Source organism: Lissotriton helveticus, chromosome 1_1 (assembly GCF_964261635.1).
Source record: "Lissotriton helveticus chromosome 1_1, aLisHel1.1, whole genome shotgun sequence".
In the NCBI taxonomy this organism is placed as follows: Eukaryota; Metazoa; Chordata; class Amphibia; order Caudata; family Salamandridae; genus Lissotriton; species Lissotriton helveticus.
In genome coordinates this window covers 2138624787-2138649102 of record NC_136057.1, presented here as the reverse complement: position 1 = coordinate 2138649102, position 24316 = coordinate 2138624787, and the positions used below count along the sequence as shown (strand labels likewise).

Here is a 24316-nt window from a genome sequence, read left to right as displayed (position 1 = left end):
ATTGGAAATACCGAGCGGTAAATACCGATCGGTAAATACCGATCAGTATTTTCCGATCGTCCGATACCGACTTTTACCGAATCGGTAAAATTCGGTATTTAAGAATCGGTAAAATGAAATTACCTACATCTGGCCCTAGGTGTATACGATGTTTAAAACACATAAGAACAAGATAAATTATATGAAAGGAAGTGACATGAAAACACTCAAACTGCGCGTTGCGGCCCGTACCAACCAAAATCAAACTGTGAATTTCCTGCGTTGCCAGGAAGCTCCCGGGTAACATCACAGGCCGACAAAACCATGTCCTACGTTTAATCAGACTGAAGAGTATTCAACAATCACACTTCCTAGATTCATTTTGTTTTCTTTTGTAACAAGTGTCTTTAAATTAAAAAGAACACAATAATCACTGCTTCAAGAGTAGGCTGAATATCCTATTGTATTTTTATGTATAATTGATTTCGCTGTACCCTCTTTATTGACCTCTGTGGTACTTTACCTCTTTGTCAAAACGGTTTAATAAAGATTTATAAATAAAAAAAATTTTTTAAAAGAGTAGGCTGAATAGTTCACGGCTGTTGGCAGGGAGTACTGCCTCGAAAAAATACAGCAGAAGTGGGTCAAGGGAAGGCTTCCGTGAAGGCTGCAGAGCCACCGAGGGCCATCGGCTTTCCCTGCCAGGAGCCTGCGCTTGAAGGAACCGCAGCTGGCGGCGGGCACTGGGCGCTGCCGGCGGCGCTCAGGTGTGCAGGAGCGCGTATCGAGGCGCGAGAGCCAAGCCAGCGGCCTGCAGGAGGCAGGCCATCTCTAGTTATCCCTCATGCCTACGAAGCCTCGCTATGATGACGTCGGCAAAGCTCACTTCTCGACAGCAGTCCCATTGCTCCTCTCTACAAAATTCACAGGCATAGCCAATAAATCTCGCCTTTGGGACCTTTAAAGTGTTTAGCCATGCAACAGTTGTTGTACCAAGAATATTGTGCTGCATAACTAAATACTTAGAAGGTCCCAAAAGCGAGACCTATTGGCTATGCCAATGTTCTTTTTTTTTTTTAGCCGCCCCACTCTTCCAGTATAGGTTTGAGCTTACCACAGTGTGTGATCACTTTCGGTTGCATGCATTTGAGCTTACCACAGTGTGTGGTCACTTTCGGTTGCATGCATTTGAGCTTACCACAGTGTGTGATCACTTTCGGTTGCATGTTCTTTGGGAATAGTTTATTTTTACCTGTCATTTTTGTGAAAGTATACAGAAACAAACCATCCACGTGGCTGCATCTCAGAAAATAGGAAGTGCGGTGTTCTTAAGTGCATGGTTTGAAAGTATAGTGCTAAATGTCCCAGCACAATTATTTGAAGGACAAAAACCTAACACTGATGTTGCACTCATATCCCGATGCGTTCAACAGCCACTGAGTGCAGTGTTAAGTAGAATCTCACATTATTCCCCTATACAAAAAAAAACATTCATGTTGCAGAGAGTATGGGTGGGAAACAATGCCTTCCAATCAGTAGCTGCCCTGAACCCAGTCAAACCCAATCAGAAAATTGCCTGAAGTGGCCAATCAAGCCATGCATCACATCCCGGCATTTCTTACCGGGAGGGAAATGTCCTTAAGAGAATAAAACAAATGAGGTACCTTTCTGCAAGCCTCAGGCAGGCGCAGGCTGGCAGATCAGAGAGGGGTTGCAGAGGGAATAAAAACTCTCAAGCTACGTGCTGCGAATCTCGGATACCCGTATCTTTGTAATGCAAGGTCTAAACACATCAACAGAAGGCAAGCCGGCAAAACTCAGCGCACTGAAAAGTAAAAGGAAAAAACAGCCGATCAACTTACTGCAAACATGAATCAAACAGCTGGAGCTTCCAATAACATAAAATGTCCACCTAGCGGGGAAAAACGCCAAAGGTAGGTGGGTTCACAACTTTTCAAGATTTTTTGCCTTTGAGGTTTGTCCCAGCAGCTACCTGGCATGAGACAATGCAAGGGGAAGTGTGCACACGTTTTGCCCACAGCCATATTCCGTCATTAAAAACATTGCAGCTGCAGCCATTTGTCTTGCTTGGGCTGCAAGTTTAAACAAGCATTGACCGAAAGTGAAAGTGATCGCGTCAAGAGGCGGAGAGAGGCGCACGCGCTTGTGCGCGTAATAGCAAACTGTTGGCCTTTGGTAGCACTTGAAAAACCCGCTTACTAAATGTCTTGCTAGATCAACGCATGCGCTGGCACTAGCGAGACCTAAAAAATATGGATTTTCAAGTGGCAGACTGGGTGACGATTAAATGTCCAACTAAAGTTAAGAAAGGGGAATCAGTACTTTCTGCACCTGTACAAGTCATCAAGGTTGCCAGGGCCGGACTGGCCAAGGCGGGCACCGGCAATCCCCCGGTGCGCCGCATGGGTGGGGGCCGGTTTTGGGCTCCTGGGACCGACTTTGTTACAGGGCCTTTTTTGCAGCATAGCTGCAAAATGGGCCGAAAACCGGCCCTGGCAAAGAGCTCGGTGGCACCTCCAACCCCCAGGGGGGGGAAGTGGGAGGGGGCCAAGCACTTTGCCAGGGCTGGTTTTGGTTCCCAGTCCGGCCCTGAAGGTTGCCAAAGGTTCTGTTCTGCTTGATGAGAAGGGGTGATGGACAAAAGGGCTCTAGTAAAGTTGTCATCAGAACAAGCCAATTACAAAAAAAGTACAAAGGCAACTTGAACGAGGAAGATGGTGAAAATGTTTGGTGGTTTACCATAAATAAAACTTACAGTAATGCTGCAGGTGAAGGTCAACTAAGTCCTGTTGTGTCAGATATACCAGAGTCCAGAACGGATGGTGATTTGGGGTTGTTAAATTACTTGGACAACTCAGATTTGCAAATCCACCTTAAACCTGAGCTAATTACTTTTTATTTTTGTAGTGTGCGTAAACTAGCCACTTGTATTGTTAAGGGGGAAGTTGATGTAATGCTATGAGTCTATGTGGTGTCGCTTGTCCTACCTGTATGTTATATATTGTTATACGCATGGTCTCACACCATGCTTATGAAATTCATGGGAATAGGACATTGGCTCCTTTATATCAATAAACTCGTGCTTTAGATTACTTGCCATGCCCCTGCCTCAAATTCCTCACTTTACACCCACACTTAACTACTAGCTTTTTAAAACAAGCATTTGCAATGCAATAGGTCTCGCATTTATGCAAGTTTAAGCTAGTGGCATTGTAAATGGCAATGCCTATTATTTTTGTTTTTTAAAACATAAATAAAAGGCATTGTCATTAACAATGCCAATAGCTTAAACTCGCGTAAATGCGAGACCTGTTGCATTGCAAATGGTTACATTTAAAACTGAGAGCGGCGCTGTTTCAAGGACACGGCGCTCGGTTTCTTTTTTTTTTTTCTTTAACACTGTGCGTGGTGTCCTTGAAGCGGGCGCAGCGCTCAGTGTCAAAGTTAAAAAATATATAAAGAAACCGACGGTGGTGTCCCTGAAGTGGCGCCGCGCTCATTATGCACGTAAAAAAAACAAAACAGAATGCAGTGTCCAAGAAGTGGACGCCGCGCTGAGTTTTAAAGTTAAAAAAACAAAAAAGTGCTGTGTCCCAGAAGCGGGCACCGTGCTTATTATGAAGTTAAAAAAAACATTAAACAGAGTGCGGTGTCCTAGAAGTGGATGCCGCGCTCAACATGAATGTTAAATATAAATAAATAAATAAAGTGAGTGCAGTGTCCCTAAAGTGGGCGCAACGTTCATTAAAGTAAAAGCATACAATTTAGAGCGCATAGCGCTGCAGCCGCCATTGTCGCCATCAGTGTCCATTATCAAAATAGTGCTCATCCACCAGATAAAGCCCTCTGTGTAACAATCCAAGTAAAAGGTCCAGTCCTTATGGACGTTAACAAATGGCGACATGGCGGGACTAACAAGCCTCATAATCAATCAAAAGCCAGCATTTTCAAAGAACAATGACACAAAGCCAATGACAAATATGGGCGGAGAGTGGACAAGGCTTCCACAGCATACCCTCCTACAGCATGTGTCGCAGAGGGAGCACATGTGCTCGCTGCCACTAGGCTCGTCCTAAAAAATGGACATTATATTTAAAAAGCTTTTATATGATCGAATTATTTTAATGCTGTATCTTTACAGCTACCTATTTATGACCCGCGACTTACTTTAACAACCCAATATTAATTCAAATATATTTGAAATGATTTTAATTAATTATGCAGTAAATTGCTGATCAATTTGAAACTTCCCTTATTTTTTACATCATCGGTTACTAGTTTTAAGATTAGCTAAGGGGTGTAAAGACTTGAGACGTAAAAAAACACATTGTGATTTGTGTGAACTCCTGTCCGGTACAACTCCTAATCTCCCAAAAACTTTTACTGAACGCTTGCAAAAATATCCCAGTAATGGCACTGGTTTAAGTGAGCGAATGATCACACATCTTCCCGTCAGTCCATTGGGTGCTGCTGCACATTTCAGGTCAGAAAAAGCAAGGGGAGATCGTCACGCTAAACACGTCAGCGCCTGCACAGAGTTTCTAAGGATTGTGCCGTCTTCTTGGCGGCAGCGAAGAAACAGAAACACGACCTCACGGAACGGTGCAAGAAAAGCGCCAGTGACACTCTTCGAACTCATTGCATGGCACGCACCTCCAGCCCAGAACTGACAATAACGGTAGTCGTCCACTTCTCTTTCTCCTGTCCTTCACGGTTCGCCATTCCGAAACTCTTTCTGACGCACTTTCGTGTTAAGTTGTTCGTGCGTCAGTGGTTGGTTGCCTGCACGCCGTGACCCCCTGACGCCGCTTAGTTCGTTGGATGGCTTCATTAAGAACGAAGGTAAAACCCGCTTTCTTTCGGTTACCCGCATTGTAAATAGCTTAGGGGGAGACAACCTTCTTTTGTTTTACAGTAACAGTAGAGTTCGGTCACCTGCTGAAACCGGTTGTGACTGTTTTGAATGCAATAAAGTAAGTTTTTGCCACGCAAAATGTGTTTTCGTGTCAAGTGTGTCTAATAACGATTGTGGTTCCTACTGCCACACGGCTCTCGTGTGCAGAGCACTATAAGAAAGTTCAGAGCACTATAAGAAAGCCATAATTATTAGACCGATGGCAGGTATTTCATTAGCTAGAAATTTCCGTTCTGGGTAAAAAGTACTACAAAGTGCTGATATTTAAAACAATTCTTAGGTGTAAGAACTAATTAGCATATTTGAACTCAGCCCTAGTCCTGCCATTAGAGGTTAGAAAATAACACATTTTAGTGCTGATTGTAGTGTTGTGAAACTATGGGGCCTAAATTTGGATGTTGGTGGGAGTCTTTCTGAGCAACATCCAAGGTTTGAATTCTGACCGCTTAAAAATAATGTAGGCGGTCGGAAGTCTAACCGGCTGTTCATTCCATCTGCCTTCCGACGGGCTTGGAGCCAGCACGTAATCCCTTAAGGACAGCGTTTCCGCCGTAGGTATTACTATATTGTTTCCCTCAGGCTTTCCGACATGAAAAGCCTGTCTGCAAGCGCAGCCCTGCCAAGTATCACACACCAGGCGTTAGACTAACGCATTTCAGTGCGGTGATCCGCATCACCGCACTGAAATACGAAGTCATGCATTTATACCACCCTGACCACCTGGTGTGTGCCAGGCACGCTCACCTAGGAAGTTTATGTAAGGGCCTAGTGCGATGATAATGAGCATGCTCTGCGCTCCTCTATCAGTCTCTGTGCTGTCTGATATTTACCCCACCTTTAGTCACAATCTGTCCTTCCTGGACTGATCGTATAATTATTGGCGCTGAGCGCCGACACACCGATTTATTCAAGCCCTGCCCGTCCTCCCCTAAAGTATACCACATGGCACGTCAGCGCTGTTCATGGTAAACAAACTTAGCAGGGACAATGTAGTGACTTGATTGGCCCCTGACATTGAGGGGGTGGGCGGCAGCTTTCTTTTTCATTGCCGTGCTGCCGCTTGTGCCATATAGTTCAGTGGGGCCGGTAGCTGTGCAGGTCGGTATGTGCTGCTTTGGTTTGTTTGGCTGCCTGCAGGGCTTGTTGACTCTTCTGCACAGGATGGTGATTTCACCATTATTATACAAAAGCGGCGGCTGTTTGGGGTCTCTTTGAATGGTCGTGCATTTTGTTTTATTTGCTGCGCTCCAAGTTTAAATGCACAATCGCCATCAGCCGTGCCCTGCAAAACATAATTAGAGCGTAGGCTATGGCGGGCGGCCGCATCCACACCGCAGTGGTCGGAGGGTGCAGGCGGCCAAGTCAACTGACCTACCTGTACTTTAAGTGGTGCAGGGCACCGTGGCATATACTGCAGAAAAGGGGCAATACAATCAATGAAGGGAGCCAGGAAAGCGCTTTCTCGGCGCAGTCCTTCGGCCTGGAGGCTCCAGAGACGTTTTTTTTTCACAGTACATTGCTCGAGCAGGTTTAGCTGCACCTTCCTGATCACCGTGTCTAGTCGTAATTAGAGCAATTATGCATTAATAGCTGCACGTGGACAGATTTGCTTCTGTCCCGAGTGGGGCGCTGGAGTCACCCAGGGTCGGTAGCAGCTTCAGGCGCCCTTTCACCCTCCATGGACGCCTGCACAGGGGCTCTGAATCAATAGGCCTCCTGGTGCTATTAGCATACAGAGGAAGTCTTATAAAATATCAGTACAAACGCATGGGGTAGTGGAAGTAACATCATGCACGCTTTGATCCCAAATGATGCCACATGGCTAACCCGTTTTACCACTGTTACCTTTTTGAGTGAAGAAAGAGGAAGTACCAGAGAGGGAAATGGGGAAATGACACAATGAGAAGGAAGGAAAAGGAGAAAAGAGGAGAAGGAAAGAAAGAACATGAACCACACGTTCACAAAACTGTATTTTATGAGCATTATCTGTGAGTTACTGCTTTTTACTAGGTTAGTGCCCTTCCAATTCTAGCACTTTACAGCAGTTTTAGATCTTTGAGTTTTTGTTGCCCAAGTGGGTGTAATGTCTGTTATTTATATGTTTTGCGCTTCTTCATTGCTTTGTTTTGCTTGCGAGAAAGTGTCACTCATATTCGTTGAATGTCACTCATAATTGCACTGAAATTATGAAAATGTCACACATAAGCAATCTGAAACCTTGGCAGCTATGCAAGCGACTTTGGGGGCCCCTAGCAGGGCCCCATTGCTTTTGCGGCCTCCGGTTGGGTACTCCCATGTAAATCCCTGCACCAGTGCAGGGATTTACACAAACTCCCATTTCTCTATTGGAGCTTGTGCTGCAGGCGGAAACCACCTGCAGCACAAGCTCCAATAGAGAAATGGAAGTTTGCAACTGCACCATGTGTGGTAGCATTGTAATAAGTTGGTCTGATCCGCCAACCTACGGATGTTAGGTTCCAACACTGAAATTGTGTCGGGCAGACACAAGTCCGCCTGACATCGTAAGAAGGACCTATGTGTGCTAGGACCCTTGTGGTTCTGGTCAAAGTCAAGCGGGCGGATCTGGCCTAACGGCCAGAGCTGCCAACTTTGGAGCAGGGAACCAGGTTCGAGTCTCGGCTCAACATCCTGTGATTCTTGGCAAATCACGTAATCTCCCCATGCCTACCAAAAATCAATGTGTCCTTGTGCTCATTTGGATTGCTCCAATACCTCCTGGTTGAGTTTGCGCTATATAAAACTGCACACAAAAAAAATCAATAAAGGAAGTACGTAACTTGCTGGGGCGCTAGGTGGCGCACTAGCGGAATGGCTGCGAGATCGTGAGGCTCCCGCAGTCCGGTTAAAATATCCTTTATTTATCCTGTGTAAACGCCTGTAATAAAGGATTTCTCGGCGTTTGAGCACGAGCGCTAACCTTCGGGGCATGAGCCGTGATAAATTTGCTGACTGACAATCTGCTGTGACTGAGATCGGCCGGTTGGAAGTTGCGTAGCGGTGGGACCCCTGGTGCTGACTGGAGCAGGGGCCGGGAAGAAGGAGCTACGGGAGAGCCGCGGCGGCCACTTGGGGAGTGGGCCGCCAATTGCATTCGGGAGAGAGCACCCTGACGGAGGTAGGCGTGGGAGGCGTAGAGGCATATTTCGGCATCCTTGATGTGACCATCCCTCTATTAATGTATCGGAACCTCTGACCTGCCGCTTCGGGGCAGATGCGACGGCTCGTGTGAGTGTCTGCCGCCTCCAAATACTTTTGCTGACAAGATGGCGGCCGCTATTACTTAATAATGCAGCGCTTGCCACTAGTGGACTGAGGCATACTGGCAGGACAGTGACTATAACGTGGGTGCTTAGCGCGGAGTAATAATCCAAAGGAATTGAAGACTATAACTGTGCTGCTGAAATTAGTGTCTGTGCTGCGCAAGCCCTTTGCACGTGGATTGCTCTCAGGACATCACGCTGTGCATCACCAGAAGGCACGCACACATAGCCCAGATCTGCTGTGCAATAATTGGGGGCAGTTTTTGAGCCTCATTGAAAGACTCATGGCGCTGTGAGGTGGTCTGTTTCGCAGGCATCTAAACGCTTGGCAGGGAAGGCGGTCAGGCCTGGGAGAGTGACTGCTTGCCGGAAGGAGCGGGGAACCGCCATATCTATTGTTGCTCACGCTGTGTGATAGCAGTGAAATAAGGACTTTGGTATCTCGCTGGTACGATACTTGGAAGGAGGGCACAGGGATTGTCAAGGCGATCCTAACTGGAGAGGGACTTGGTGATGACCGGCTGCGTCACTGGTTGGTGTGGTATGACGCCTGATACCTACTTCATTATCTGAGGAGGAGTGACGCCATAGTTGTGAGTGCAACATAGTGTGAATACACTGATACTGAGCCCTGACCACACAGTGAAAATTCGAGGCACACTCCTGTGACTGGAGGCTGCACGATGGGGAGACTGGACTCACGGCAGTCGCGTCTCACTTTTGAGACTAAAAGGACTGCACGCCAACAAGAAGCGGAGATGGGCCAGGTCCCTCAGAGTCTTGAGTTTCACCTTTTTAAAAAACTCGGGGTCTCCAAACTTATATAAGTATCCAAACTCGTGATAACCTGATATCTTCAGCATTATCCCAAAAAGTCCGCCGATCTGAGATTGAACAAGGGTACCCAATAGCATCCTGCAATTTTTTAAACAAAAAGCCCATGCATATACTTGTAAATCTGGAGCCGCCAACCCTCCTTTATTTAGCCTTCTTCTTATTTTTTTCCATGAAATTCAAGAGGATTTTGACGCCCAAATAAATGAAGTTATCATACTTTGTATTTTCGCCAGCCATTCCTTTTTAAAACACAACGGAATAGTCTCAAACAAAAAGGTAATTTTTGGTATAATCACCATCTTTACAAGGTTAGATCTCCCATATATTGACAAAGGTATGTTTATCCAGCCTTTTAGTGTATCACCAACCTCTTTTTTCACTCTGTCAAAATTAATTTTAGCCAAGTCCTCAATCTTCTGTGTAATCCTGACACCAAGATATCTCATTTCTGCTGGAGATTTGGTATAAAATAAGAAAAGTATTTAAGATCCCCTATTTAAGTTATATGGCTCCGATATGGGAATCGCCGGGAGCTCCTTCCTGGACAAGAGACGCTTTAGCTTTAAATTTGATAAAGGAGCCCGACTTGCAAAGATGGAAAGATTTATTTCTAGACGGAAATTTAATTTCTTGGAGTTCTTGCCAGCAAAAGTGGGGCCCAGTTTTTTCAAAATACAAGTACTTACAGATCCAAAGTTGGGCAAATCAGTCAGAATCAGGGATTGGACGGGAAAATGATTTTGAACTAAAGTTGGAGTCAATGGTTTTTAAGAAGGAAGTTGCTTGCTGGTACTGGCGAATATTGGAAATGGAGGATGGAACATTTGATTTACCAGAGACCCTGTGGAAGAAAAGCTTGCCAAGGATCGCGACAGAAGACCAATGGCAAGTAACTATGAGCATGCTATATAGAATTGTTAAACCTGCAAACCTAAGGCGAAATGTTTTATTTACCATTCACAGGGCATACTGGTCCCCGTACAGGCTCTCTAAATTTAAGGATGGAGGAATAGTCGAATGTCCAAAATGTAAAGCTCCAAATGTCGATGACTTACACATGTTTGTATCGTGTCCGAATATCAAACAATTCTGGATTGAAGTGAGTAACTCCCTTTCCAAAGCATTGAACCAACCCATTGAGGTAAGCCCTGAATTAATTATTACCGGGAGATATGATTTACAAAATAGAGTTTTGGGTAACAATGTTAGACTTACTTTTTATGCTATGTTATTAGCACGCCGAGAGATATGTAAATTATGGGTCTCACCACTCAGTCCTACTTTATTGGACTGGATCTTAGCCATGAGATACATGGCTAAGCTTGATATGTTAGATCACTCTAAAAGAAATAGAGGTTTTTGGATACCCTTCCTGCTAAATTTTGGTTAAAGTTATATTTATGTTAAAAGTCCGATGATTAAGCCCGTGCCTGTCTAGCTGGTATATGGATCATCCGAGTACGAGGAATAGAGATGGTGGAGGATACACATCTTGGGTCGGGTGGTCAAGAAGGATAGTTGAGAGGAGACCAGAACCAAAAATATGTGTTGTCTACGCCCCATAACTCTAGACCAGCCTAATAGACAATAACAGCCCAGTGGCGGATAAGTACGAAGTTATGGGCGGCAAGACGGCAAATGAGGATTAAAAAAAAAAAAAAAAAAAAAAAAAAAGAAGCGGAGATGGGGAAAGGCACAGAGGAGGCGCCTACTGAGCAGGGTGCTGGGCCTAGCCACGACATGCAAACAATACTGTCGGAGGTGCGTCAAGGCTTCACAATGATTGCAAAAAAGTGGATATGCTCACTACCCGTACGGACGCCATTACACGAAAATTAGATGGGCACGATACGCGCCTAAAGGAAGCGGAGCATAGCATTTCTGATACTCAGGATGTTTATGGAACAATTAAAAACGGCGGTGGGGGCGTGGCTAGCAGCCGATGATGGTGGCAGCCTAGAAGGAGAGCTCCGTGATTGAAGCGGCTCCCAATTCAATCCGCACATTTATCCGTCGACAAAACTTCCCAGGCGGGAAGGCAGCGAAGCCCAGGACCAGGCGGCGGCAGTTCGGATTAACTAGACCTCAATCCGAGGTCGGGATCCCCAGTTATTGTCGGCGCCCCGAGCGGGCCTGTATGCGGCATCAGGACCGGGAGGCACAGTGAGCGGCGCACTGACAGGAAGTGGCCCGTGTCGGGCAGCGATCCACCGGAAACACCCGGCCACGGAGAGCGACGGGGTGAACAGTGACCGGGCCTTCCGGTCTCCATCACCGGACTGCGGGGAGCCGATCTAACTGACGAGAGGTCCGTGTGAGGTGAGGGGGACGCCCGGCGAGGACGGTGCCCGGCGTGGGGACCCGGCGCCGCCATCTTGAGCAGCGGCGGCCAGAGCGCAGAGTCTGGCAGCGAAGGAACCGCGCTACCTCATTGTCTGCACGGCGGCTTCCCCTCGCCGATCGGAGTGCCTGACAAGGCGACACGGACCTGAGGGCACCCCCGCCCAGGAAACAGCGGAGCTTCTGCGCAGGGCACCCGTCCTCATGGCAGCAGGACTTGTCTGGGACTGACCCGGGCCCCCCATCGCCATCGGGGGCTACGTGCGGTACCGGAGGGGGACAGAAGGAATCCTCCAGGGCGGCGACAATCGGTTGCGCGCCCCTCTACCTAATCCGAGACCCGGCCTGCCACCACACACCGGAGGCCCGCTCGGATCTGCAAACATCCCGGGACGCAGGTACCGGTGCGCCTCGCGGGGGCCATTCTCGCCCCACTAAGTGCAGCGTGGGCCCAAAGACGACCCCTGGTAGCCGTCTGAAGGAGGTGGCCTGGCCCAGGCGACGCCAAGATGGCTGGCAAGGGCTCTAAACACGGGGCGACACAATCACGCCTGGAACGCTTTGCATATGACAAGCCCGGCTCTCCCTCTCCCTCACAGGACGCCAAAGCACAAGCGAGCAAGACAACCGAAGTGACCGGAGGCAAGAAAGCGACCATTGATGACGTCATGCGGGCCCTCACGCAAGTACAGGCCACGGTGGGGTCGATCTCGGCCGAGATCACACTTATAAGGGCAGACTTCCATAAAATGACGGAGAAAGTGAACAATATGGAGGTCGTGACCAAGTCCCTGGTCGAGGACGTCTCGGAACTCCAGATTAGCATGGAACGCATCTCGAAGGAGAACAGAGAACTACGCGACAAGCTCGATGACCAGGAAGGACGCTCGAGGCGGAACAACATCCGCATTATTGGTGTGCCAGAATCGGAAGATACGAGGGCGATGGACCTATATGTGGAGAGCCTAATCAAAGACACCCTGAAGCCCAAAGGTCTCTCCGCCTTTTTCACAGTGGAAAGGGCGCACCGGGTACCGGGGGGACGCCGCAAAACAGGAGCTAACCCCAGACCGATCATAGCGAGGCTCTTCAATTTCAGGGATCGGGACGCCATCCTACAGGCGGCAAGGAACTCGCCCCCCATTAAGATCCAGAATGCGACGCTGGCATTCTTTCCTGACTATACGGCCGAGGTGGCGCGGAGGAGACGAACCTTTTTTGAGGTCAAAAAAGAACTCAGAGCCAGAGACATCCCATACTCAATGCTTTTCCCGGCCAAGCTTCGGGTCGTAGCGGACAACAAGACTTGGTTTTTTGACTCCCCAGAGGTAGCGCAGGATTGGCTGGAAGGATGGAGAGCGGCGGGCCCTCGTCGCTCTAATAGACAGAACAAACACCGTACAGCTGGCTCCCGACGGGGCTCACAAGCCAACGACGAGGATGCAGAGCTACCTTCCCCCTTATCCGACCGCCAGGATGACAATGCAGACGAGGATCAATAAGTCACAGCCATGGTCCGGCTGAACGGAAGATGATACAAGCAGGCTACGCCGCCTTGGACACTGGGCGGAAAGGCCTCCGCAGCTGACGATGGGGGCCGCTGACCACGGAGTAACCTTCACCCCAGCGAGCAAGTACTATGTTTTGGGGTGGGATCAGGCACTCTGCTGAGTTGGGGGGGCGGGCAGTTCTGAGTCCGTTGAGCAGGGGGGCAGGGAGGGGGGGAGTTGGGGGTTGAAGGGGGTTTTTGTTTTTAGTTTCTTCACAGGGACAGGGTAGCTACGATGGGGCACACGAGTATAGGATGGTAATGCCACAATGCAACATACAGGGTCACTGCACAGACCTCCTGGTCATCCACGAGCGCAAATTCACAGACCGCACACCCACACAGGATGGGGGAGGACACTAATGTAGGGCAGACGTCCCCGCTACACCTCATGTCCTGGAATGTAAGGGGCCTAGGCGACAAGATTAAGCGTGGGCTGGTTCTGCAAAATATAAAGAGGCTGCACCCCGCACTGGTCCTACTACAAGAAACACACCTCACCGGTACGGCTACGAAGGCCCTGGACAGGAAAGGGTATAGCATGGTGGTTCACTCGGGCTTTACAAAGGGGTCCCGGTGTTCCGGGATATTAATTCATCGCTCATCCAGGTTCATAGCCCAATCAACTGCAACAGACACACAGGGGCGCTTTGCAGCGGTACATGGCCAGTGGGAAGGGAAACCGCTGAATGTGGTCTCGGTCTACATCCCGCCAGCCCTACACACCATAGCTTTCCCGGAACTAGGGAAATTCTTGTTAGATCTTCCTGAAGGTGATCTTGTCGTGGGGGGAGATTTCAATGTAGTGGCACAAGACTCCCTAGACCGCCACCCGACGCGCACACGAACGCCAGGACCCTCCAAATTGCACGACTTTATGGAAGCGCAGGGCTTGGTGGATGTGTGGAGGCGGCTACACCCAGATGTCCGGCAGTATACATACCACTCGGCAGTCCACGACAGCCTGACGCGGATAGACTATTTCCTGACGTTGGGGGGGGGGTCTCCTCACTTTCACTGATTCCCAAATTAGGCCGAGAGGGATCTCTGACCACTCCCCGCTTACACTGACTCTGTCCAGTCAGGGGAGAACCCGCAGAAGGATTTACCCTATTTACCCGGGCTACCTTAGAGAACCGGGCGTAGCCAAGGCCTTGAAGAAAAGCACACGGTCCTACCTGGCGGAGAACGTGGGGTCGGTGGAGTCGCCCACTGTTCTGTGGGAGGCTTACAAGACAGTTCTCCGCGGACAGGCAATTTCGGTGATCGCACAGCACAGGCGCACACAACGTCAGGAGCTGTCAGAATTAGAGGAACAACTTGATAAGGCAACACAGGAACACGAGGGGAACCCGACTGGAGACACCCAGCACACACTCAGATTAGCCCAGCAGAGTCATACCGACTTTCTGCGCCGCAAAGTGCGAGACACTATGTCCGCAACGGCGAGCAGGGTGTACGACATTGGCGATAAGGCAGGGAAGCTCCTGGCGTGGTTGGAAAGGGCGCGGGGAGGCCAGCGGGCGATACTGCAGCTGCGGGACTCTAGGGGTGAGATGCAGACCAGTCCGGCTCACATAGTGGAACTCCTAGCAGACCATTTCCACTTCGTATACTCCCCTGATTATGAGGTCACACGGGAAATGGCAGAAAGCTCCCTTGTGGGAGTACCGACCCGCACTCTCTCCCCGGATCAACGGGATGAGCTTGACTCCGATCTGACGGAGGAAGAACTGCAGACAGCCATAACGGCACTACACCCCGGGAAAGCACTGGGCCCCAATGGTGTGCCAATAGAATGGTACAAACTCATGTCCGAGACTCTGTCCGCACCATTGCTCGATATGTTTCAGGAGTGTCGGGAACGGGGGCGACTGCCTCCTGATCAGCGCACGGCCACAATAGTCGCAATACCTAAGCCCGGCAAACCCCCTGAGGAGTGCGAATCCTACCGCCCGATCTCCCTTCTTAACGCCGAGAGTAAAATCCTGGCGAAACTGTTGGCCACCAGGCTACTGCCCCATCTGGCGCACCTTATACACCCGGACCAATCGGGCTTTATGCCACACCGGAGTACGGCGCTGAACTTGCGACGGCTACACGGGGTATTAGCCCGAGCCCCGCAGTTGGAGGAACCGGCTGCGGTATTGTCGCTAGATGCCAAAATGGCATTTGATATGGTGGAGTGGCGATATCTCTTTGCGGTCCTGGAACATATCGGTATCGGCCCGACGTTCATATCGTGGGTCAGACTACTATACACCGAACCCATGGCAAGAGTAACCGCAAATGGACACATATCGAGGGAGTTTCCGTTGGCAAGGGGCACGAGACAGGGGTGCCCACTCTCGCCACTACTGTTCGCCTTAGTGCTAGAACCCTTGGCCACAATCCTCAGAACCACCCAGCTGCTGAAAGGTATACAATGGGAAGGTGGAGGCGAAGATAGGGTATCCCTATATGCCGACGACATGCTCGTCTACCTCACGGACCTCACGAACAGTATCCCGGTCTTACTGGCACTATGTGAAAGCCACGGTACGGCCTCGGGCTATAAGCTCAATTGGTCCAAATCCGTTCTCTATATGATAAAGGGCGACCTTCCAGCCTTGCCTGAGGATTGCCAACTACTCATAGAACACATCACCTTTAAATACCTAGGGATACGGATCACGAGGGAACACTCGACCTTCCTTGACCTGAATCTTAAGCCCCAGCTGGACAAATTGAAGACTGACGTGCGCCTTTGGAAAAATCTCCCCTTAACACTGCTAGGTAGAGCGGCGCTCTTTAAGATGCTGGCGCTCCCTCGCTTCCTTTATGTTCTGGAGAACACACCGGCAATGGTTCCCGTGTCGTTCTTCCGCCACGTCTCGGCGCAATTGTCCAGTCTTCTATGGGGAGACAAACCGGCCCGGGTCGCCCAGTTGAAACTAACCAGAGACTGGTATAGTGGGGGAATAGCCCTCCCCAACCTTGAACTATATTACTGGGCAGCTCACCTTAAGGTGATTAACCAATGGCTCCACGCAGCGCAAGACGACCCGGCGTTCAGAGCAGATAGACAACAACTGGGCATGTCCACCCTGCTAGCCCCGCTATATAACAAAGGGATGGTGAGGAAGTTAGAGGGGCCTACCAAACACACTGTAGCCTTATGGCACAAAGCTCAGAGACGGCTGGGATGGGAGGGAGTGATCACCAGACTCACGCCACTATGGGACGCCAAGGCCCTCGGTAACCTGCGCAGCTCCAGGGGGTTCGACCAATGGGACAACATTGGGATCTCAACGGTGGGCGACCTATGGACCAGAGAGGGTGTGCTCTCCTTTGGGACCCTGAGGGAACAATACAGCCTTGCAGAAACCGAAACATACAGATACATACAAATCAGACACGCACTCCTGTCGGTGTTGGAGGTTGGTGTGACGCTTCCGGAGTCGGCTCCGTTAGAGGACCGATTGCTTACAGACTACATGGAGGGCGGGGCAACCTCCCTCACTTACCGTAAACTCATGAATAACCTGCCGGACCCCCTGGGGAAGCTAAAGGAGTACTGGGTGGACGAGCTAGGGGACCTAGATGAAGCGGAATGGAACGCAGCCCTAGCATCACCCAGGGAGGCAGGTATTTCCACTCGATTCAGACTGGTCCAGTTCAAAGTGCTACACAGGGTCTACTACACCCGCACGACACTGTATAAAATACATAGAGCAGAACACCCACATTGCCTGAGGAATTGCGGGGAGGAGGGCACGCTGTACCACACTATATGGACATGTCCACATATACAGGACTACTGGCGGCGTGTCACACGCACGATCGGTCAGACCCTCCAGCACCCATTTGCACCGGACCCCAGGGTTTGTCTCCTGAATGTGTGGGGCCCAACGGATCTATCACAACATGCGAAGAGGTGGGTGATCATAGGTGTAATGCTGGCAAAGCGTGATATCGCGAAAAACTGGGGGGCACAGGAAACACCGACACTGGCGCAATGGTGCAGAAATATGGATGTGATCATGTTGACTGAGCGGGCAGTATACCAGCAGAGACATAATCCTCGAAAATGGAACGGGACTTGGTCGCCCTGGAACACTTATAGGGGAGACATCTGTGAGCCTCTGCCCGAGGAGGAGGATGGGGACAGCTCAGGGGATGACGAAGATCTGGGTTGATGGATGGGAAGGGGGTATGGAACGTGGAGACAGTGAATGATACAGGGGCCTGGGAACCTACAGGTAGAGGAACATACTGAACTGTGTATTTGAACCAAAACCTGATAGTTGCATTTGGACACACCGATGATGATGTAAACGATTGATATGAATAGTGGACCATAACCCTAATAAGTAGCAGGTTGAAGTTGGGGGGGTAAAATATGAAAAAGTTGCTCTACTGATTATGGCAGCTGAATGTTGATGCTGCACTACAGGCCTACTGACCGTTATTGTATACCATGTGACGGCAACGGAAAAATAAAAATAATAAAAAATAAAAAAACGGCGGTGACTCAGATGGACAAACTGATGAGAATAATAAACGCAAAGAATGAGGACATTGAAGCGAGAAGCCGGCGTAATAATGTTCGCATCCTAGGTGTGCCCGAGAGCACGAATACAGGCAAGCTCGAAGACTATGTTGAGAAAATGCTTGTTGCGGTGACTGAAGGAGGCATGCTCTCCCCTCAATTCATTGTGGAGAGGGTTCATAGATCCCTGGGGCGAGACCTCCACCTGGCAGTGCGCCTAGGCCCATCATAGCGCGCCTCCTCAATTATAGAGACAGGGATGCTGTATTGCGAGTGGCTATGGAGAAGAAACAGCTAAACTTCCAAGGTGTATCGTTTACAGTCTTCCCGGACTTCACAGCACATGTGCAGGAGGAGAGACGCAGGTTCAACGCCGTGAAACAGGATTTACGACAGGCCCAGGTGGATTATGCCCTTCTATATCCGGCGCGGCTCCGAGTCACATATCAAGGCACTCAACATATCTTCTTGAAGCCGCAGCATGTGGAGGAATTCCTTAAAAAACTCAAACGCCGGAAGGACCCGACCCCTGATCCAGATGGCATAGCAGAAGTGCAGCTATCTGATGTGAAATGACCCTTGGAGGGGATGGAGAAGGGACCTTCTCTCGTGTTACGCTGCAATCTGATGGACCTGCCATCCTGACAGACCTCATTTGTGTGTCGCACATATTATCTCCGAGATGGCCTTGCTTTGTGGGCTACCTTTCAATAGGAATGTTGCAGTAGGGTGGAACACGCATGATGAGATGAACCGGACACCCTTGCAGTTTCGCGGAGGACTGATCAATTCTGGTCGACCTCCTGGACAGGGGCAAGGTAACCGTGAGTCACCTGGCGGAATTACCCCTGTTGTATTGTTATATTGGGTTGATGGGAGGGTGGGGGGTAGGATTGAACAACGCTGGCATAATTGGGATGCTTCAGTGGGAGGGGGGTGGGTGGAGGGGGGAAGTTTGGGTAGTTGATGTCGGAAATGTACATTCCATAGTTATGACATATGACATATTGCGAAAAGATCTGCTATATCATTTCAGGTTACAAGATTATCAGAACGATTATATAGAGCATTATGGCGGGGAGGGGGGATGATGCGTAGTTGAAAGTGGTGTCATGGAATATTAGAGGGCTGAATGATGCAAGGAAATGCAGGCAGGTATTGGCTTATCTGGATAGGCAGCAGGTGCAGGTGGCGTTGCTGCAGGAGACGCATCTACACCCACAATCTCATCATACTTTTGCCAGCAGATGGGCGAGTGTTCGAGCCTTCTCTTCTTATTCCTCCTATGCGCGTGGCGCTGCCATATTGGTAAAAAAAACATGTCCCTTTTGCAATTGCCGGTACTCTGTCGGACCCACAGGGTAGATATATCATTGTGTAGGGAAGGAAAGGCAGGGATTCCTTAACAATTGCGAATTGCTATGCCCCCAACGTAGATACACCTGAATTGTTCACGTCTTTGTGGGGTAAGATAATGGATATTGGATCTATGCATGTCATGTGGGGGGGGTGTTTAATGTTGCCCTTGTCCCGGCCAAGGACAGAGCTGATGTTGCAGTGCAATATCATAACAAATCTCGTGAGGTGTTAGTGGGTATAGCGGAAGAGGGAGACTTGGTGGACTGCTGGCGTCAGTTACATCCGCTACGAAGAGAAGGGACACACTTTACATCACACACTGGGACCTGGGCTCGGTTGGACTGCTGTTTAATTTCCAGGGGACTAGCGACAGGTCTATGTACTGCTGCACACCTTGCTAGGACCTATTCTGATCATCGCTCTGTTAAAATCACGATAAAGGTCCCTGGATAAGATAGGCCTAGGCCACAATGGCGAATGCAACCATCTGCACTGTTGGACACGGTTTTTCAGGCTGAACTTGGGGAGGAGATAACGGAGTTCTTCTCACGAAATAAGGGGTCGGTGGACAGTGTTGAGGTTATATGGGAGGCCTTTAAGGTTACGATGAGGGGATACTGCATCTCCAAGAGTTTTGGAGTATTGAAAAACATACAGAATACATTGCGGAAATTGGAGCAGGAGCTGAAGAGGTTGGAGGGTTGCATGCTGAGTGGGAAAACAGGTGAAGTCCAAAAAATTTTAGGGCCAAATTAACTGAATATGAAGAAAAGGCTGCACGGGAAGTTAAATTTAGGGGACGGTATTGGGTGGCGCGGAGATACAGAGAAGGGGAACAACTGGGGAAGGCCCTCTCTGAGATTACACTCTGCCCACTGTTTCACAATGGTGTATTGGAAATAGATCAACCTGAGGGAGGGAGCTGCCGTGACACCACAGGTATCCTAAACACGTTTGCCTCACACTACGCTAAATTATACACCACGCAACACCATGGGGCGGTGTACCTAGATGACTTTATGGGGGAGGTAGTGTTATGTTGGCTTAGCGATGTACACAAGGAGTTTCTTAGTGCTCCATTTGAGATCGATGAGATCCGGGAGGCCATTATGTCCTTGAAGAATGGGAAGGCGCAAGGCCTTGATGGCTTACCTGCCGAGTTTTATAAATGTTACATTGATGTCATGGCACCGGTCTTGCGGGAAGGATATTCCCGCCCACGATACGAGAAGTGGTCATAACATCGCTACTGAAGCCTGGCAAGCCACCCGGTGCTTGCGATTCCTATGAGCCATTGTCACTTATTACTTGTGATACGAAAATATTAGCCAAAGTGCTGGCCACTCGCTTATCTCTTCTGATGGACATGATCATACTGCCTGACCAATCGGGCTTTGTCCCTAGGCGGGCCACTAATCATAATCTACGCACCTTGTTCTCCTTAATACAGACCGTGGCGCCGGAGTTTCCGTTTGCTGCTGTCTTTTTAGATGCCTCCAAGGCGTTTGATTCTGTGGAATGGAGTTATCTATTTGCCGTCCTGAAGAGAATGGGATTCCCTAAGTTATTTATCTTATGGATACAATTGCTGTGTCATAAGCCTACTGCTAGGGTGTTAATAAATGGGCACTTTTCTACATCTCAATATCGCGTGGTACTCGGCAGGGATGTCCGCTTTCTCCGCTCCTATTTGCCATAGCAATTGAGCCACTAGTGTCTAGATTACGTCAGCTGCACCGGGACAGGGCGTTTCAATGTTTTCAAATACAAATTCTGATTTCGCTGTACGCTGATGACGTCACATTGTATATTAAGGACCTGCAACAAAATATTAATCTCCTACTCCGAGAATTTTTGGTGTTCGGCGGGCTCTCGGGCATCAACATTAATTGGGGGAAATCACAATTTGTTCCGCTTACGACGGCGATCCCCAGATTCTTATTAGATTTCCCCCTAGAATGGTGTGACTCTGATCTCCGGTACCTGGGTACACAGGTGTTTAGGGATAGGGAGAAACACTGCGGCTGAATTATGGCACAGCGATCACGAGACTTGAAATAATGTCACATGCTGGATCTCTTTGCCCTTGTCGTTGGCGGGAAGGGCCTCTCTTATTAAAATGGTTGTACCCCCCCAATTTCTATACTTATTTCTTAATATTCCCTATTACCCTGGAGCTTTTTTCTTTAAAACACTACGGACAGATTTAATTCGGCTTTTATGGGGAGGTAAACAACCACGACTAAAATGGTCTGTCCTCTCGCAGCCTTATGATAAGGGGGGCTTCGACATTCCTGACTTTGAGATCTAATATATCAGTGCACAGGCTCACTATGTGTACCATTGGATGCTACCCACACCATACATGCCACAATTGGCAGTGGAGGATTGGGTGGCACGTTCCCTTCCTCTGAGTGGCGTCATACATGGGCCTGCAAGTGCCATAGAGACACCGCCTACAACGGTAACTTGCACTGTGGATGCATGGAGGCCATTGGCAGCCCTATTGGAATTTCAGCTATTATACTCTCCGCAGCTCCCACTTTCATACCACATACCACCCGAGACTGGTGGTCTTACAGGAATCGGGGTTTGGGGCTTTGTGCAGGCGATTGAATATCAACACATGGGGTGACCTGTTCCACGACGGGATGTTTCGATCCATGGATCAGTTTTTGTTAGATGTCCGCCCTACACCTATGGAGGTTTTCTTGTACATACGACTGAGGCAGGGGTTGCGGGTGGTCATACCTGAGTTCCCTGACGGACCGGAACTTTTTGCTCCACTGCATTTTTTGCTAACTTCCATTGATGGGAAGCACTTGGTATCGGGCCTATATTGTAGTATACGGTCACGACGACGGGGGGAGGAGGGCTCGGCCCGAAAGCACTGGAGTGACGACTTAGGACCAGAGAACCAATGGACCTACTGTTGTAGGGTTACAGAACATATCTGGGCTAGCTGTAGATTTAAATTCATACATTATACGTTTTTACAGCGCCTTTACTATATTCCTGCTAAGAAGTACAGATTTCAACTGTTAGATAATGATAGATGTGAGCGGTGTAGGAGGGCAGGGACGGGCTTTCTGCACTTGGCATGGGAGTGTCCGGAGGTATGGGAATTCTGGTCGCAGGTGCATGCTGCCCTCGAGAAGATGCTGGAAACAACACTGGAGAGGGATCCGCTGATGATGCTGTTGAGTTATACTGCACATATACCCAAACACTGTAGGAAATTTCTGGGTATCGCATTATTATTGGCCAAGCGGTGAGTGGCTTGTCGATGAGGAAGGGGCAGGGCTCCAAAATTTAAGGAATGGCTACGAGATGTAGTATATTGTCAGGAGCAAACTGGAGTGTATGCTGAAACACAACCTCTGGCCTCTAGACCACGAGACATATGGAACCCGCTCCAAACGTTTCTAGATCAAAGAGAGGAGGGGGATTCTATAACACTCCCACAGGATGGAGGTCAAGCGACGGGTGGGAGAGGGGGAGTGCTGTAGTCCCCTGATGATGACTCCTGGGATGGGCAATGAAACTGAGGACTATACTCAAGGACTGCTCATATAGCTGATTACCTTTAATTTTGACTGTTGATGGACTAACAGTATAGACATGTATTTGCCATGACCTGTTGTCTTCCTCATAATCCCTATGTTTCCATGAGAACCAATGTACTGTACATATAATGTGTGTAGAGTTATATTGAAAACCCATATGTGCAAAGTGGATAGGATATGTTACATGCACCACGTCTTAGAGGAAAGTTTGCATTTGTTATCAATGCCTATTGTAACCTGTGAAGTACATTTTACAATATGTGACTATGTAATACAGTCTATGTCTGAAAATGTATAAATAAATTTTTTTTTTAAAGTACGTAACTTGCTGAGAGGTGTTATGGTGTGTTTATTAAGGGTTATAACTTAATCAGAAAACAGAGTGAGATTGTATGCAGAGGAATAAAGACGTACATTGCAGAGCTCCATGTGTAGCGCATTTATTTGCATGCTTCCAGGCTGGGGAGGACGCTGCAACTAGCAATGCATGCAGGATCTGTGCCCCGAAGGAAACAAGAATGATCTCCCTGGAAGTTTGAAACACTACTTCAAACTCCTTGTATGCACCATGTGTGCATCCTTCAAATGAGGAGCGGTTTGAAGTTGGCCTGGGGGAATTGACGCCATGCTCTAGCCCACCTACATCACTTGAAGAAATTGAAGGTCCTACAAAGGAACACATTCGAACGTCTGCCAGAAACCCACTGATAAGGCCAAAAGAAGAGGTATTGTGCCACAGCCTAACACAGAGCCATCATCCATGCAAAGCAAACACAAAAGGCGTCCACAACCAGATACAACGCAAAAGGCAGCAGTAACCAGGTAGGAGAAACGAAAATGTATTCATCAGTGATAACCGATAAAACGCCTTACAACCTTAAAATCGGGCGAAATTACTCAAGCGTAAACACAGGGTTTGTGCTCACAAGGTTGCAGAATTCCTGTTAAAACAACGGACGGGCCTTCGGAATTGTGAAATTTTTCAATGGGTACCAAAAGAAGCCCGAAGTACAATGCACCTGCATTTCTGAAACCACCATGTCATTCAACACTGCCAAAAAGCAGAATATTGGTGCCAGATCGACTGCATGGATCAAGACGTTAGATGATTTCATAGATGCCCTAGAAGAGGTAGATGAGGAGAAAATAATTAAGTATCTAAAGAACTTTGCCTGTGATAGAGTAGAAGAAGTGCTGAAGAAAATAACACAAGCTGACGAAGTATCATACCATCAAATCAAGGTAACGGAAGCCAAATTCAATCTGGTGCCGAACGTTGACTGTGAAAGGTACTTTTTCAATCAAGCATGACAGCAAGCTGGTGTAACAACGGATGAGTTTGTTGAATGACTTGATATGCTTATCAAACACTGCAAGTTTATGAATTTAATGGTGAAGAAGCTACATGTCTCTGAGTTATTGATGGCTGTCTTTCAGACTACTTCAAAAGACGCATGTTTAGAGAGCTGCTCCCCCTTGAGTAAGTACTAAGGACGGCCAGGGCCTAAGAAAGAGCGGACCAACAAGCTGCCGACATGGAACCTGGAACTGAGAAAAGTGAATCACCGGTGGCCATGAAGAGTAAGAACAGACACATGTAATTTGTCTACCAAGAAGAAAAGTTTGCATTTTTTATGTGGATTTTCATATCCACATGAAGACAGATGTCCAGCTGCGGGACAAATGTGCAATGGCTGTAGTAAAGAGAACCACTTCATAACGGTTTGCAAAGCAAAAGAAAATCTAACTACGTCGCAGGTAGAAGAGAAAATGGATGCCTGAAAGTTCCAGAACCTTTCTCGCCATGTGCACAAAACAAAAAGGCTGCTATTGTGGAATGGGGGTGCACCCCGTATAGCGCTAACTAAATTAACCAAGGGTTGATATGATGGAGGGATAGCCCTCCCTGATAAACAACCGTATTATTGGGCCTCACAG

General features: G+C 48.6%; 1 protein-coding gene and 1 long non-coding RNA gene across 4 annotated transcripts in view; one reads left to right on the top strand and one right to left on the bottom strand.

The window, feature by feature from the left end:
- Positions 1-4889, bottom strand: part of C1_1H1orf146 (chromosome 1_1 C1orf146 homolog) — a 378199-nt gene extending 373310 nt beyond the window's left edge. Inside the window, exon 1 of one of the 3 annotated variants that reach the window (XR_013595255.1) lies at positions 4654-4889. Coding sequence is in view for 1 of the 3 variants with exons in the window: in XM_078646325.1 (XP_078502451.1) it covers positions 4654-4722 (69 nt within the window). In the remaining 2 variants the exon portion in view is untranslated. The remainder of the gene's footprint in view (positions 1-4653) is intronic. The other 2 variants (XR_013595252.1, XM_078646325.1) reach the window with 2 other exon arrangements.
- LOC144756643 (uncharacterized) overlaps positions 4814-24316 on the top strand; it is a 41033-nt gene continuing 21530 nt past the window's right edge. Inside the window, exon 1 of the long non-coding RNA XR_013595258.1 lies at positions 4814-4842. This is a non-coding gene — a long non-coding RNA (uncharacterized LOC144756643). The remainder of the gene's footprint in view (positions 4843-24316) is intronic.